Consider the following 16,550-nt stretch of genomic DNA (forward strand, 5'->3'; position numbering starts at 1 on the left):
TTGATGTGCGAATAAGCTCCAGGAGCATTTATAATTTAGCAAATGAAGGCGTTTACCTGTGAAGATGCGATTGATGGCAGAGGTGGAGTAGACGTTTCAGTGCTTGAGGTTGATTGGCTGCGCAAAGGTTTTGGGGCGGAAATGGGCTGGACGTGGTGGTGTGTGGTCACTGATGCAGGCTCTTGAGGCGTGTCAGAGGTCTGACCCTCTTTCTCTGGTTTCTTCACTTGCTGTGACGCACTGTACAGAGAAATGTGGCGTTCCAAGATTTTTAACTTGCTTCTGTTTGAACAAACTTAAAGGAGTAGTTCACTTTTAAAAAAACTTTTGCTGATAATTTACTCACCGCCATGTCATCCAAGATGTCCACGTCTTTCTTTCTTCAGTTGAAAAGAAATTAAGGTTTTTGATAAAAACATTCCAGGATTTTCTACATATAATGGATTTAATTGGGAACCAAAAGGTTGAAGGTCCAAATGAGAGTTTCAGTGCAGCTTTAAAAGGCTTTAAACGACACCAGAAGATGAATAAGGGTCTTATCTAGGACCCTTCGAGTCATGACTCGAAAAAAGATTTGTTCATTTTGATGAACGACTTTGAAGACGAGTCACGAACGCGCATCACAGAACAGAGCAAGCATTTGTGCTTATGAAACTTAAACTTTATTTATTTATTTATTTATTAAATGACCGATCGTTTCGCTAGATAAGACATTCATCGTCTAGTGTCGTTTAAAGCCCTTTGAAGCAGCACTGAAACTCTTTTGGACCTTGAACCGTTTGGTTCCCAATGTAATCCATTATATGGAGAAAATCCTGGAATGTTTACATCAAAAAGTAAACTGAAGAAAGAAAGACATGGACATCTTGGATGACATGGGGGTGAGTAAATTATCAGCAAAAGTTTTTTTAAAAGTGAACTACTCCTTTAATAATAGTAATATTTATTAACAAATAATTTGTTAAAATATCATAATTGTATATTTATTATTTAAAACCTTGATTAATAAATGCTGTTAAAGTAATGTTCATTAGTAGTTTATAATGCCTAAAGCGTGTACATGCATGTGTGTACCTAGTGTTAGGCGTGTCCTGTTTTGTGGCGGGAAGCTTTGGCGCTGGAGCGGAGAGTCCGGTCGACTGGGCTTCCACTTGACATGTTCTGGGATCTTGACTGACATCTTGCTTATTTGTTTCAGGCTAAAGCACACAGAAAAATTGCAACTTTGCTTGAGTAATATCAAAGATTCTCTGTGAACAAGCAAAACAATTGAGAATACACAGGTACAGGAAATTGTTTTTACTACCTTGTCCCTGCTGATGCCCTTAACTACATCTGCCATGCGATTCTCCAACACAGACTCCGTTTGCATGCTCACACCTGGCAGACAACTCGGCACACCTCCTGGTAAAGGCGGGAAGTTAGTGGTTGCGAGGTCAAACTTTGGAGGCGGAGTTTTCACCTCTGATTCAGGATTCTGCCTCTGTAAAATGAAATTAAATGAAACGAGAGACAACAAAAAGCAACAATTATGGAGAACCATGCAATTAACTTGGGACTTACCATCCTTTCATCTTCTCTTCTCCTCCTCATGCCACGATAGCTTCCTCTCCTAGACACATCACAGAAGTCGTTAAATACACTTGCTTCATCAAACCTGTCACCATTCAGAGAACATACTTAACAGATGACCCTCAGATCTCATAATCTTAACGCTCACTGGGACAGGAGTGACGGAGACTTCAAGGAGAGAGAGCAAGAGAGATAAAGGAAGAAATGAAAGGACAAGAGAAGTGATCAGAGAGAAAATAAAGAACTCCTAAAGTCTTCCCATCACTCGCTGCTTCCCTCTATGCGCTTAGTTGATCATCACTGGGTCAAACCAATCAAATCTGATTGTTATACAGGTAAAAGAAAAATGCTGCTACATGTCTCATCTGTGTGTACTGACCTGGCCCGGCCGCTGATGCAGAGTTCGGAGAGGTGGTTCTCTCTGGGGGAAACTGGCGGTTCAGAGAGCGGGGTGAGGGTGGAGGCAGTGGTGTCTGAAGTGGGGGTGCATGGGGGCTGAGGACTACCGGCACCGGACGAAGTCTCCGTCAGCTGACTCGCATCAGCACGAGGCAGTGGCTTTACATGATTCCTGCACAGAAAAAAAAAAAAAAAAATCAGCCGTTTCTCAGAGGTGATAGCATGCAACTATAACCAAGGCTCAAAAGCCAGAGCAAAGCTGAATAAATATCTGTAGAACAGATAGTTTGTCCAGCTGGGCTTTAAGGGTGGTCTCTCTCACTGTGTAGAACAAGCATCTCCACAAATGGAGATATGCATGAGAGATGTAGTGACAAAAAGAAGTTCCTGAAATGACACCATTTCATTTGTAGCAGGCTTTCTGCGGGAATCAGGGTTACAGGTGTTAGTGTTCCGATGTAAACTGATTACATTACATGGCAGACACATCACCACCCCCACTGTCATTTTGCTTTTTTTATAGAAATATTAAAATCCCATTTTGTTCAGTTGGGCAACAGACACTACTCCATACAGTACTAGTAGCAAAGTCGCAGTTAAGAGAGTCAGAAGAGATGACCGACAAGACAATAGCAGCTCCCTGATGCCCCAAATGTTAGGCCTATATATACACAGAATTCAAGTAATCACATATTCAAAAGTGAATTACATGCATGTACATACATGTTTTAGATTGTATTAAAAGCCTTAAACCTTAACAGTGGTTCAATGGATCACAAAACTAGTAGTTTGGATTATATCGCATTTGAGTCATGGATCAGATCATTTTTCGGATCAACAAGGGGGAAAAAAAAGAACACAGGGGAGGGGGGTGGAATGGGTGGTGGCAAATGCAACTGTTTAATAAGTGAATTGTGCTGCTTCTCTCAAGAAATTAATTTCAATGAGTTTCACTCTCTCAGCATGTGATTGGCTGTTCACTACCGATGTCACACCTAAACTTAGGATCAAAGCCAGAGTTGATGATCAGCATCATGGTACCAACAAAGCCTGGTTGGATTGGTTTGGTTTTGTCAACTCGAAACTAATCCTGCAACCCTGAGTTTATTCAACTACCATCATGGTACAGGCCCCAGGTCTGTACGAACCACAGATAAACTATGATCCATTTAAACCCTACACCTTAACCCCAACCATACCACTAAACTTGTCCTTAACCTTACACGCAATAGCAGCAAAAATCATTTGCAATTCAACATGAACCCAATAAGTGCATAGCACCCAACACTTTTCAACTCAAGCACATAAACGAATATAAAGTGAACAAATATTTTTGCTACTTCCTTTTAGCTAAAATTATATTTAGGCTACCTCATTTGCCATTAAATTGGATAAAGCATATATTGGCACTATAGGTCACTGGCTCACCCGACCTCCTCATTCAACACCTATGCAGATTGTATATAACGCACGTACTTCAAGACACAATTAGGAAGTTCTCATACACGCAGATCAACAGATGATGCATGCAAGGACAGGGTTACATGACAGATCTGATAACAAATGCACTGTCATTCACTGTGAAAGCCAACATGCAACATACAGCTTGATGCTCTTTCACAATGGAGGTCTCACTCATGGTTAAAAAGCACTATAATGAACGTGCATACGATGATTTAAAATGAATTTACCTGAAGGCATTGATTACATTCTTTCTGGAATAAAGTGGAAGTCTAGAAAGTAAAAGTAACAAAGACAGTCTGACTCCAGTGGCTCAAATACAGATCTCTGCCTTCTGCACATGACAACAATATTTCACACTTGAACAAACACTTCTAATTTAAATGGAAAAGGATGGATAGACAAGTGCTGATATACAGTAATACGATTCATCACAATAATGAATATGCACGGTATTATCGTGGACACTTTAAAACACCATGAATAGGTATTTAGGAAATATTCAGATTTGTAGAATGTATTTTAAGAATGTTTTCCCATCAACGCTATGTGTGTGCTTTGTCAACACGCATGTCCAACACACATGAGTAGCAAGGCGTAACGAGTAAAGGAGACGCATTGAATGACAATGTTACTTAGGGCTGGGCGGTATATCGAGTTTTTGTACGATATATCGATATATATTTTTTAAAAGTTACAAAATGAGGCAATACCGTTTATTTCGATACGAGCACTTCTGAAAAATAGTGTAGATTGCAATGTGAGCTGTTGCAGTGAAAGTAGCTACATAGTACAATGTCCTAAACATGACAAGCTTATATTAAGGGATTCAAAATAACTGGTAGCCTAACATATTAGTTAACAAGTTTAAAACAGCTTGTCCTGTCAGATGTGCTGACATCTAATGTTACAGGAATAGGAATTTGGGCATTTAAGCTCATCTTCCACCTCCCCTCGAGTAAAAAAACTTGTTCTTTTACCCTTTAGGAAACCATTCAGCCGATCTCCAGGTCTGGCGGTTACCACTTTTACCATAGCTTAACGTAATTCATAGTATGACGACAATACTAGGGGTGGAACAGTACACAGAAGTCACGGTTCGGTTCAGACATCACCAATCGGTACGATTTCGGTAAAATGGAGTGAAAAGCAAAACAGAAATATAGAAGGCATTTTTATAAATGTCTCAAGCCTTTTATGTTTTAAATATGTTTTATTAATAAAGGCATAGAACCAGTTTATTTATAGTGCACTGATAATAGTTTCATATAATTAGTTTATTAATTAAACTAATAAATATAAAAAGACTCTGAGATATGTTTGATAATTGTACCTGAATGAATTTATAATTAATTTGCTGCATTTCAATATATTTGTTTTCCTTAATTTTAATTAACCCTAACTTTATTCTCATCAGAATTATAAATAATTGATTTCCATATAAAATAATACTACAAACACATTTGATTTTCTTGATGTGCAACTTAAATTAACAGGTTAGTGCTCTGTTTCGAGGACAAGAAATGAAAACCAATGCCATATGATGAATGCCCAAAAGATGGAACTCTGTTCCATCTGTCATATTCACAATAGATCGCTAAATTTCCATATCCATTCAACATAACTCAGAACAAGATAACAGCTAAAAGTATCTTATCTAGATATTCTGTTGACTGTGAGAGAGCCAATGTCACAGTTTATGAATTCGCTGTCTCCTTTCTCATCTTGTGTGTGTCCGCTGATCATTGCAGCTGCAAATGCTGTTGTCACCTAGTCTTTGTCAAATCGTTTTGGATCTTTCCTGTATGTTTGTTCCTGGTCTGTATCAGTTTTCTGTGCATTATCCATACGTATTCAGCACTCCTGGTTCTTCACGCAGCGTCCCTGTGCTGCCAAGGACATTTGCACACCTTAACTCTACCAGCATCTGACCAGCTCTCAATAAACATGTCATTTTGCCATACACCTGTGCACGTACACATTTTTACTACAGTGAAGAAACATTCACTGTAGTTTCTAATTTTAGAATGCTCTCCTCTAAAAAAAAAGTCCCTTTTTACACCCTTTAAGAAAATGTCGAAATCTTTGAACACATTTCCTCGAGTCTTTTGTAAAGAAACTTTGTCATGATAAAATAGTGTTGATATGTTCAATTCTTAGAACCACTTGTGATGTCCATTTGTCCATATATAAAATATGAAGTCTCGTTTATCCAGCTGAGAGTTGTAGTTTGGATCATAATGCTCAGGGCATCAGTTGGATGTTTTGACCTGCCGTTCAGTCTGTTTTTCACTGATTAATTCATTTGTACTTCAGCGCTGAGGACTTGCATGTTTCAGAAACAATTTCTCAATGTGAGTTTTTGTTAAAAGCTAAATACACTGGAATGATTAATGTTCCATCTCTGGATCCTTGGACTAAAAAACCTTCAGGTTAAAAGCTTTAAATGATCTGACCGCAAACAGACAAGCTAAAACATCTTTAAAAAAAAAATGCTTTCCATTTTTCAATGTATTGATTGAATAACAAACTACAGAGGTTGAATCTTAAGTTTTTGCAATGCATACAACATTTAATGCCATGACTTCGTGAATTTAAGACTCTCTGCTTTGATTCAAGGCATTTTTAAAGCCTTAATTGAGGGTGAATTAAGAATTAAGACAAGGAGAAATTTTTATTAAAAACCAACCCCAGGATATAATTTCCTATGGTAGAAGAAACAACTGGATAAGTTGGCAGAGAGGGAAAGGGATAGGCTAAGAAAGAGACTTTTAAAACAAGTAGATTTCAGGATCTTACCGGTTGCGGGAGTAGTTGCGTGTAAGGCTGATTGGAGACGAGCCAGTTTTGTAGTTTCCTGCTGTGCCAAAGCCATTAACAAATGTATTGTTGGGAAATGGAGCCTGCAAGATGAAACAGCTGAGATTAACCCACACATCCTCAAACACTTGCAAATTATCTTCAATTCACATTTTTGTGACGCATGCCCAAAACACCTCTTAACATTAATGTGAAACGCCAAATTAACCAAACAACTGTTGGCATGGTAACCATTTAGAAAGCAGTCAACTGCCCTGACTGACTTCATACTGCGCTTCACTCCAGTCTCTCCCCTGCAGCTTAGCCTGCAATCACAAACCTGATTACAAACCCAGAGACCTACTGAGACTCCATCAGCTCATACCTTCAGCCTTCATGACTGCAATACAAATTGAACTAAAAAGGCTATCAAGAAGAGTAACTCAGTGGATGAGTCGTATTCAAATCTGTTGAAAAATGACTGTTGCTACAATGCTTGGACCAGAGGTCGACTTATATATCGGCAATGCCGAATTTTTTCTGATTAACCAATGTGTTTGAATCGGGACTTATTTTGACGGCGCTGCGGACATTTATTTTGACGGGTGGCACTGAGAACAGCAGCACCTGATCACACAGCACTCGATCACATTCTCCGTCTGACCGCTTTCATTAGTTTACGATTTCTGTCAGTCATATCTAATACATTGTTAGACAGAACTGGTAAACACAATTAAATGGTATGTGAAAAAGTAATGCATGTAATGCAAAAGTATGTGAAAAAATGTATTCCCATATAGGTCAGCCACTAGCTTAGATATTGAAAAGCCATTTAGTCGTCATTCCACAAGTGACCCTCAGATCTCATAATCTTTACGCTCACTGGGACAGGAGTGAACTTTGAGAGGGGGGGAGAGAGAGAGAGAGAGAGAGAGAGAGAGAGAGAGAGAGAGAGAGAGAGAGAGAGAGAGAGACAGAGAAACTCCCCACAAATTCTGATCACTCCCTGCTTCCCTCTATGCGCTTAGTTTATCATCACTGGGTCAAAACAACCAAATCTGCATCATATATCATATACAGCTCCATTGGTGCTTTTGCACATATAGCACCATGGCAACATAAATCAATTATTTACGAACCTGCAGTCTTTAATGACAATTTTTTTTAAACTATCAAAAATATTTTAATAAAATAAACAAATTAATCTTAAATATTTTGAATTAGTATTTACACTACCAAACAAATGGTTTGGTTAAGTATTAATAGGTTAAGTTTTTATTCAACAAGGATCCATTAAATGGGCTTTATGCCCAGCTGCACTACTTCCTGAACTTCAGCCAGCTCCTTGTTTCCGGTCTGCCATTATTGGTCAAATTGATTAATTCAGGTGTGCTTGACCTCAGTATTCATGGCAACAATAATCAGACACACCTGAATTAATCAATTTGGCCAATAATGGCAGACAGGAAACAAAGAGCTGGCTGAAGTTCAGGAAGTAGTGCAGCGGGGCATAAAGCCAATTAAAGGGACAATAGATAATAATTTTTTTTTTTTACACAATTCAGAGAAATTCTCTTTTAAATACTAATAATAATTTATCTAATAATTCGGTCCTAAAGTAACAGCAGGTGCCTAATATTCATACCGTTGTCTCTGTCATTAATATTAATAAACCAACAAAATACACCTTGGAGAAAGATAAAACTTTAATTTCTACAATGAACGAAGCCTACATTTTACATTTAGGTTTAATTATACATTTTTGTACCCGAATACTACTGTTAGACTATGTTATTTTGTATTCATCTCGGCTATATATATATGAAGAGTTCAGATGCAAAAGCCTCTAAATGCCATTTGAAATTTTCTTCTTTAATGATGATTATCAAACTTGTATATTTAAGTTCAGTAATTTCACTTAAATAACAATTAATAGGTAATTATCATTGCAATTTAAGTGAAATCACTGAACTTAAATATACAAGCTTGATAAAAATGATCATTCTAGAACAAAATTTCAAATGGCACTTAGAGGCTTTTGCATCTGAACTCTTCATATATATATAAAAAATTCATACATTTTTAAAATCTGGACCGAAAAATGATACGACCCGTAGCTCAAATACAATAAATGATCCAAACCCTGAATTTTGTTATTCGTTCCACCACTAGTAATCTTCGTCACTTGAATGTCATAATTCAGCAGTAAATCAATTCAAAATATTTCAAGAAAATATATTTCATGTCCTCACCAGTGGCGTTTCAAAATAAGGGGTGGGTGAAGGGGTCCACGTCTGTGGCAGAAGGCTGTAGAGAGGGTACTGCTGCGGAGGCTGGTACACCTGCTGCAGGTAAACTGGAGACGAGTACTGTGATGGAGTGGAGTACACTCCAGAGTCAACGGCCCCATAACCGTTCTTAGCAAAGAACGTGTTAATGGCCTTGATGCGAGCCTACCATGGCAAAAACACACAAAGGACAGAACTGCATTAAAACCAGATCTCGTTGTTCAAATATAGAAGGAGAGCAGTTGATACAAATGCTGATATTTTGATTTTATAAATAAAGAAAAAAACTAATCTCTCCCAAATAATGCTGCTATAAAAGGAACCCTCTCATCTGATACATTACTATAATATTAGAGGATACTAGTTTTGTTTTTGGCAGCCTGTTTTAATTTTAGTCTTAGTCTAGTCTTTGTCAAGCTGTCATTTTAAGCCTTGTTCACACTACATGATTTTAAAATGCTGGCTGCTCACACTACATGACTTGCTCTTTACTACACGACACAACGTGATTGATCCACAACAGGAGGTAACGCACTACACAAGTTGACAACTGTCACCCAAAGATTTTATCTACAAACCTCGAAAAATTTCATGAAAAATCACGTGATAAAATGAACCGGAAATGACGCGAAACAGCACGCGTGCCAATACCAAGCAAAGAACACAATACGTGAATATGGACGTCAGACAGAAACTAGTGCTGCAAACTGTTTGCGTGATTATTTGCTCGGAGAACAAAAAAAAAAATGCAAAAAAAGAAAAAAATATTTACCGGGTGACCTCAACCCATGCCTTGCTCTGATTGGCTGTAGGTCATGACATTACTGAGGTTGAGTCGTGCGACAGCTCTGGATATTTAGCATGCTAGATATTTTCTGGGCTCAGCGCCCTGATCTGTCGGCGAGCTCAACGAATTGCAAATTGGGTGTAAAATCCTGTAGTGTGAACTTGAATTTAGTTTTTATTAGTTTTAGTCACGTTCATGCTCTTTTAAGTCTAGTCTAGTTTTAGTCAATGAAAAAGGTATTTTAATCTCTTTTTAGTAATGCAATTCTATTTAACCCAGTTAATATAGTGCAAGTACTTAGTAGCCAACAGCCATCCTATTTTTGGCCAGTTCACTGTTTACAGGGGTCTTTCCTATTGGTTACATAATAATAGTATAACTGATCACTGATTGGTTCACACAACAAGGGTTAAAGTTGAGTATTTCAAAGAGTCCTGTTATGAACAGCGTCCTTGAGAACAATGAAGCCATACTTCTAGAACAGGAATTGAGTGCACATTCACACATCCATTCACTAACACACAAGCTGGCATGAATCATCAGTCTGGTTAAACTATAAGACAGCAACACAATGTGCACTCACCATAATTGGTTTGCCCTGAAAGGTTTTGACTTCCTCACGCAAGTATCTGTAAGCCTGTGAAACAATGTGGCCAGATATAGACCATTTGCATTAATTAAATCAGCAGACAAAAATGCAACAACACAGTGTTAAAGTGTTAAAGGGTTATCTATGCAACAGTGGAGCAAAAGTGCATAATGGTTTACATATCAGCAAATTATGGCTGTTAAAATATCTTTTCAGTTTTAAGCCAAGCAGCTAGCTAATAATATATGTATATAATCATTTTGATGCAAAATTAAGCCCAAGTCTTCACTGATTTATATATTTCATTAGGACCATATTACACGCATTATAGTAGTAAACAGAAAGTTACACATTGCAGATTAAATAATCATGAACCATATTACAGGAAAATGGCATCACAACCATTAATGAAAAAAAAACTTTTACTTGCAAAAAATGATCTGAATTAAAAGGAGTTAACTCAATATAGTACAACAGATCTTGAAAAAAAAAAAACAACAACATATGTTAGGGGTGGGAATCTCTAGGCACCTCACAATTCGATTACGATTCAGAGGGGTGCGATTCGATGCTAAAGCGATTACCTGAATCTTTGTGTGTGTGTGTGTGTGTGACTATAAATACTTAGCTTTAAAAGTACAATTTAATGACCCATAAAGAATTAACGTACAATATATTTAATTAACATTACAAAGAACCAACAGGAAAATAAATGTGGGCCTGAACTAGCAGCATACCTGTAGTAAATTAATAATATAACAACGCCAAGAGTTTTTCCTCCTCTGAGTGGAAACGCATCATATGGCTTCTCATATTTGTTGTGTTTCCGAAATATTTTAGTTTTATTCTACAAAGCTTACAACTAGTGTGGCTCTTGTCCAGCGTTTGACAATAATACCTGTTGAGCATCGGTGTCAGACTGGAATGTGATGTACCAGTTGTTATTGTGCGCAAACTCCACACTGATGACCTGCGGACACTTCTCACTTTTAAAAAGTGCCTCCACCTCCTGACAGAGAGAGAGACAAAAGCATTAATCAGAAAATTAAAAAACAAGTGAAAACTACTGAGAAACAGAAGGTCAGATATCCCTCAGATCTCATAATCTCACGGTCATTAGGGCAAAATCCACTGTACTGAGAGAGAGAGAGAGAGAGAGAGAGAGAGAGAGAGAGAGAGAGAGAGAGAGAGAGAGAGAGAGAGAAATAAGAATAAGGACAGATAAAGGAGGATTTAAACAAGAGGACAATGAAATCTCAGCAGTAATGGTTCTGGATCCTTCCAAGCGCGATACTGATCATCATCGGGGTAACCACAGTAATAATAACCAATCTCTCCCATATACAGCTACATGAGATGAACATACAGAGTGACTCTCTCACCTCGACAGGTGTGGTCTCAGGAACTTCTCTGAGGATGATGATGCATCTCTTGTGGTTTGGCCGTACTTTCTCACCTTTCTCATCCACCTGCACCATGGGAGAGGCTAAGAAGGAAAACACAGTTAAATGCAAGGAATGACAACAAACTGTAACTTTGCCCAGAGTAGTTTTTTTTACCTCGTAACACCTCAAGAATAAGGTCCATATCAGTAGTCAACAGTTTGACCCCCTCCATGTTCGCAATGGTCCAAATAGGGACAAACTGATCACTGTCCATTTGAGATATCAGGTAAAGGTCTTTGGAGAGATTCTCCCTGTAGAAAATAAATGTAATGAACCGATTCATTACATTGAGCACTTGCAGTGATATTCATAACACTCAAAACATAAGCGTTTCACTTGGTAAAGCCTTTGAATACAGATTAAGCATATTGGGAAAACAGATTTTTCTGCTTTGCTAACTATAAGCTTCCATCGCATAATTTGCATATTCCATTGATAGAAACCTGTTACTCCAAACATTGTGTGTTATCACATCACTGGACATGTGAACTAAGTTCCAACAATCCAATGACCACCTTCTAAAAAAAAAATGTATAGTTGTCTTTGTAAAGAATGTTGGGGAAAATTTTAATCTCACATGTATTACATATGATTATTGGGCCTTATGTTTCTATATTTTATATTACCTGTTCACCTCCTATATGTAATAACGGAGGAATGTCTTATGGTTTAGCTATCCGTGAAGGAGGTAATTTGTTTTTCCTTTATCAAGAGTGGAGTGAGGTACCAGAAATATGGCCGGGTCCGAGGTCATCTTAGACTGAGGAGGATAGAGGGGGTTAGCAGTAAATCTAACCCAGCTAATGAGTCCTATGGCTTGTGGAATTTTACAGGGAAGGCTGAGCTTGAAGTAAATAACCTTGAGAGAGATATAAGAATGAACTACGGCCTGTGTTCGGCACGTCATTTCACTTCGCAGTAATCTGTGTTGGTGACTGAGCCTTATTGTTCTTGCAAGAATAATAAACCTTTTTCCTTTTATTATTTTGACTCTGAGTGTCTCTTACGCAGTGATGTCTGTTTATTGAAATTTTGCCTCAACAAGAATTGCTAGCTTATATATGTAGCTTTGGAGCCACTGCTGTGACACTCGACAAACGCTTCCAGTGTGAATACTCTCGCGCAGCTGCAGTGACTATGTATTTATGCTGTGGCGCTGCTAAAGTGCTGCTCATGCTTGCGGTGTGAAATGACTGTAAGCCTGCATTGAAAGGTAACTTTGCGTCTGCTGCCATGTTGGATCCATAGGTATAAACAACCTGCTTTAGTGTTGCATAGACTCCGTCCAGCCGCTCCCTCCCCATTCTGTGATTGGCTCCCTAGATGAGGCGAAAATCTGGATCATGGTGGTGGACTACTGACCAAAACAAAAAATCCAGATACACTAGGGCTCGGCAATAAAACGATAACGATACTTATCATGATAAAACGATATCAAGAGGTCGATAAATGTTCGATACTGTTTATGTGCCAAAAGTGGAATGAAACTCATTTGAAGACACACGCCTTACGGACTGTTTATCCTCTCGGCTCAAAGTCCAAATATATACATATTGAATTGTATTATATTATTAATGTAGACAATGGAGGGACTAATGGAATAAAAAAAACTTTATTTAATAATGTCTTTAGGCTATTAGGCAGTTTTTCATACAAATACCATAGAAACCATAAAGTAACATATTGCCATGATAAGTGAGGGGCTATATGCCCAGGTTCATCTGTGGTTATGATCTAAATGCATGATGCTGGATGACCATGGTTAATTTTAATAAAACTCAGTCAGAATATTACATTTTACCAAATAAAAATTAGCACATGCAGAAAGTATGAAATATTTTTCTATTAAGGAATTCTAATTTGAATGTTCTAACTCGGATTTGGCAAATGTTCTCGTGATTGGCAAGTGTTTGTCATGATATGTTCTGACAATAAAGAGTAATTAACGCTCTAGTTTCTAATACTTTCACTTAGGAGCAAAAATCTGCCTTTAAACTTAAAAGAAATACAGACTTGACATTTATCATAATTATCATTAGAAATAAAAAAATATTGTGGTAATTTTCTTTGGCCATATCGCCCAGTCTTAAGATACACTAGACAAACTTTTTGGAAATAGTGACACATCTAATAAACACTTCTCAATCAGTCATACAAAGTTAGTTTGACATGCAAAAACTAAATGATTTCTAATATCCAATAAGCATACTGCATTGTAAAGGCATCAGGGTAATTAAAAGATAATCATTTAATAATTGGGTGATCTATTCTTTTCATATGGAACTGTAAACAGATTTCAACTGTGCATACTTGACAACCAACCAATACAATACTGCTGAATAAAAGGGCCTTAATCAGATTACTCCAATGGCATTGGTCCATTATGACATTGCATTTAATTACTTTATTCAAGGAAGAGTAGAATAAGCATTGCTTTATTGTTCAGGGGATTATGAATTTCCATTCATCCCTAAAGGTCTTATGTATAAAAATAAAAAAATGATGTAATATGGGAGAGCAGGTAAAAGCATGTCTGGGCATAGAGTGGGTGTTACCTTGAGAAGCAAAATTCTAACTGCTTCTTCAACGACTCCTTCAGACTCTCTTCAGACAGTGGCGGCTGCTCCTCAACGGTCTCACCCTCCACTGAGCAACAAAACATACAGTCCACAATGACAATCAGCCATTAAGAATCATGGATGGAATTAAAGTGTGACAGTGGGTGTTTGTGGCCGACCTGGTTCGTAGAGTGGGTAAGCCAGTTCTGCTGACTCAATGCCATTCAACATGCTGCTCTCCATAGGAGGGGCTGACTCAGAGTCACAATAGCCAACAACATACTCCTTGAAACCTTCAGAAGAGGAATGACAGTAGTAGTAAATGAATTTGAAACCTTTCCATTCAGTTACCACGCAAGAACAGCAATAGATCATGCAACCCTCAGATCTCATAATCTCACAGTCATCAGGGCAGACCCAATCCACTGCGAGAGAGCAAGAAATTTAGTTTGAGATTTAGAGAAAGAAATGAGAAAGAACAGAATGGAGAGAGTAAGAGGAGAAATTAAGATCTCTACAGTGAGAATAGTTCTGGGTCCTTCCAAGCGCGATACTGATCATCACTGGGTTTTAGGAAAATTGAACATGTCTGAAATGATTTTAGTTGCCATCTCATATGAATGCATTCATCTCAAAACAACATCTTCCAAGAATCTAGCCACATCTAACAAAAAAACATACCCTTAAAGCAGGGCTTCCCAAACCCCTCGAGGTTTGAGATGGAACTTCAGGGTGTTCATGAGTCAATGAAAAGTCAATTAAATCATAAAAAATGTAAGATAAATAATTTTCTAATACACACATATCAAAATGAGACTTACAAAAGACAATATTTTATTTACCTGCATGTCATTACACAAAGAAACCAAGTAAACATGTTATAATTATATTAACTTGAAACATGTAGAAATAAAAATCCTAGAATAGGAGTTGACAATTTTCATTTCCAGATGAACAATTTGAGAAGATAGCATGAAGTTCAAACAACTTAAACAACTGCCAATCAATTAACATACCCTCTGACTCCTCAGTAGAGACAGTTTCTCCTTCTGGCCAATGGCACGTCTCTATGGCCGCCTCCGGGGCCTGGGTGGTTGGTGCAGACACTTCCTGCCACACTTTAGCATTGGGATTTAGACCGGCCCCCTTGGTGGTCACCTTGAGAACAAGGTTTAAAAAAAACTAACTTTCAACTTTTCAGATCACAGTAGAATAAAACCAGAAAAAAAATCTGTCAACATTTCCCCAACTGTAGATTCAGTAAAGAGAATTGAGAGTGAACTACAACATTACTGGTCATTTAACTACCCATTATCATGATCTAAAACTGACAGCCATCTATCATGGCACAACTTTATCAAAGTTAATGTGGAGTAACTGTTGAATAAACTAGCAGCACATGTAGTCAGACCACAAAAAAAGAGCAAGAAACAATCCTGGAAAATGAATTAAATTAATTTCAAAGCAACATTTAAGGCATTTAGGACCAAAAAAACCATTAGAACTGGTAATTGTACTAGTAGATGACTGCATGTCTCAATTGCAAGATTCTTAAGTGATAAAGAAAAGACTAAATACAATATCAACTTGCAAAAAATAAACATTTTCTGTGCACACAAAAAAAGAGCAACAAAGGTCATTAGATAATGGAGACCAGTGAAATGATGAGGTCAGTGGTCTACTCTAGATAAAACACATTCTAAATGCTTTCTTTGACAGCTTAATGTAACTTACTTAACAGTGATTTTTAGCATTTTTGCTTTATGGAAAGGCTTTAATTCAAAAGCCAAAGCAACTTCACTGTAGGCCACATGTAATACTTTACAGGTGGTCAGTGAAATGATGAGATATACCAGATCTTGAAACTATAAACTTTGTAAGCGGAAATCCCAGCATAGCAATTTTGCAAAGTTCCCCCAAACATACAAAATATGATTAAAAAAGATTTTTAATATCACTTTCAATAGGGAGAAATGAAAATGCTAAGTCAGTGCTTGGGTCTTTAAAGGGTTAACAGATACGACGCTTTTAAAGTTTCACATGACAAGCCGAGGAACAAATTACAACGCTGCTTCAAAGTTAGCTTTAAATCTCAATTTTGAACTATATAGCCTAGAATATAACTGCTCTCTCAAATGAAATTGTGCAACATCTAATGAAGGACGTCTGAAGAACACGCCGAAGGAAAACAAAACAACAGGACAGGCAAGGGCCCCAACAATTAAGTTAACACACTCCACGAGTTTGAAAACCACAACTGTGCACATTTCTCTCTCCAACTTCTCTATAGTTCACACTACAGCGCCCGATCAGGGTTGAACATGATCATCCACTAGATCCATTACTTAACCGACGCGACACTCCATTCACACAGATAGGTTTTAAATAGTTGGCCTTTCACCCGTTTAATCTGATTAGCCTCTCCGATAAACCAGAGCGAGAGTTCAGGGCAAAGAGCTACAAACCTGCATCTGTAACGCAGCCCGGTTAACCTGACTAACGTTAGCTTTATTGGATTTGAACGGGCTAAAGTTATTTTTGAACGAGAGGTTATATTAAAAGCCGATGTGATTCGTGGACACCCTCAGTTTTGGATGAGGTCATGACTAGTTGTGAGTTTTATCAATAAAAGTTACGCACCATATGCTAATA

The 16,550-nt window shown here is 37.7% G+C and overlaps 1 protein-coding gene across 5 annotated transcripts in view; it reads right to left on the reverse strand.

Moving 5' to 3' along the window:
• The window catches only part of larp4ab (La ribonucleoprotein 4Ab), a 31,539-nt gene that overhangs the window by 3,137 nt on the left and 11,852 nt on the right, over positions 1-16,550 (reverse strand). For 3 of the 5 annotated variants that reach the window (XM_039689153.2, XM_039689155.2, XM_039689157.2), the window contains exons 2-16: positions 14,915-15,056; positions 14,078-14,191; positions 13,896-13,986; positions 11,455-11,591; positions 11,278-11,381; positions 10,794-10,904; positions 9,890-9,943; positions 8,484-8,684; positions 6,232-6,335; positions 3,663-3,704; positions 1,952-2,143; positions 1,564-1,612; positions 1,307-1,483; positions 1,075-1,199; positions 57-240 (exon numbers count right to left, since the gene is read on the reverse strand). In XM_039689153.2, the coding sequence (XP_039545087.2) occupies positions 57-240; positions 1,075-1,199; positions 1,307-1,483; positions 1,564-1,612; positions 1,952-2,143; positions 3,663-3,704; positions 6,232-6,335; positions 8,484-8,684; positions 9,890-9,943; positions 10,794-10,904; positions 11,278-11,381; positions 11,455-11,591; positions 13,896-13,986; positions 14,078-14,191; positions 14,915-15,056 (1,827 nt within the window). The remainder of the gene's footprint in view (positions 1-56; positions 241-1,074; positions 1,200-1,306; positions 1,484-1,563; positions 1,613-1,951; positions 2,144-3,662; positions 3,705-6,231; positions 6,336-8,483; positions 8,685-9,889; positions 9,944-10,793; positions 10,905-11,277; positions 11,382-11,454; positions 11,592-13,895; positions 13,987-14,077; positions 14,192-14,914; positions 15,057-16,550) is intronic. The other 2 variants (XM_039689156.2, XM_089134277.1) reach the window with 1 other exon arrangement.

The sequence above is a fragment of the Pimephales promelas genome, chromosome 8 (genome assembly GCF_988280905.1).
Source record: "Pimephales promelas chromosome 8, fPimPro1.hap1.1, whole genome shotgun sequence".
Lineage (NCBI taxonomy): Eukaryota > Metazoa > Chordata > Actinopteri > Cypriniformes > Leuciscidae > Pimephales > Pimephales promelas.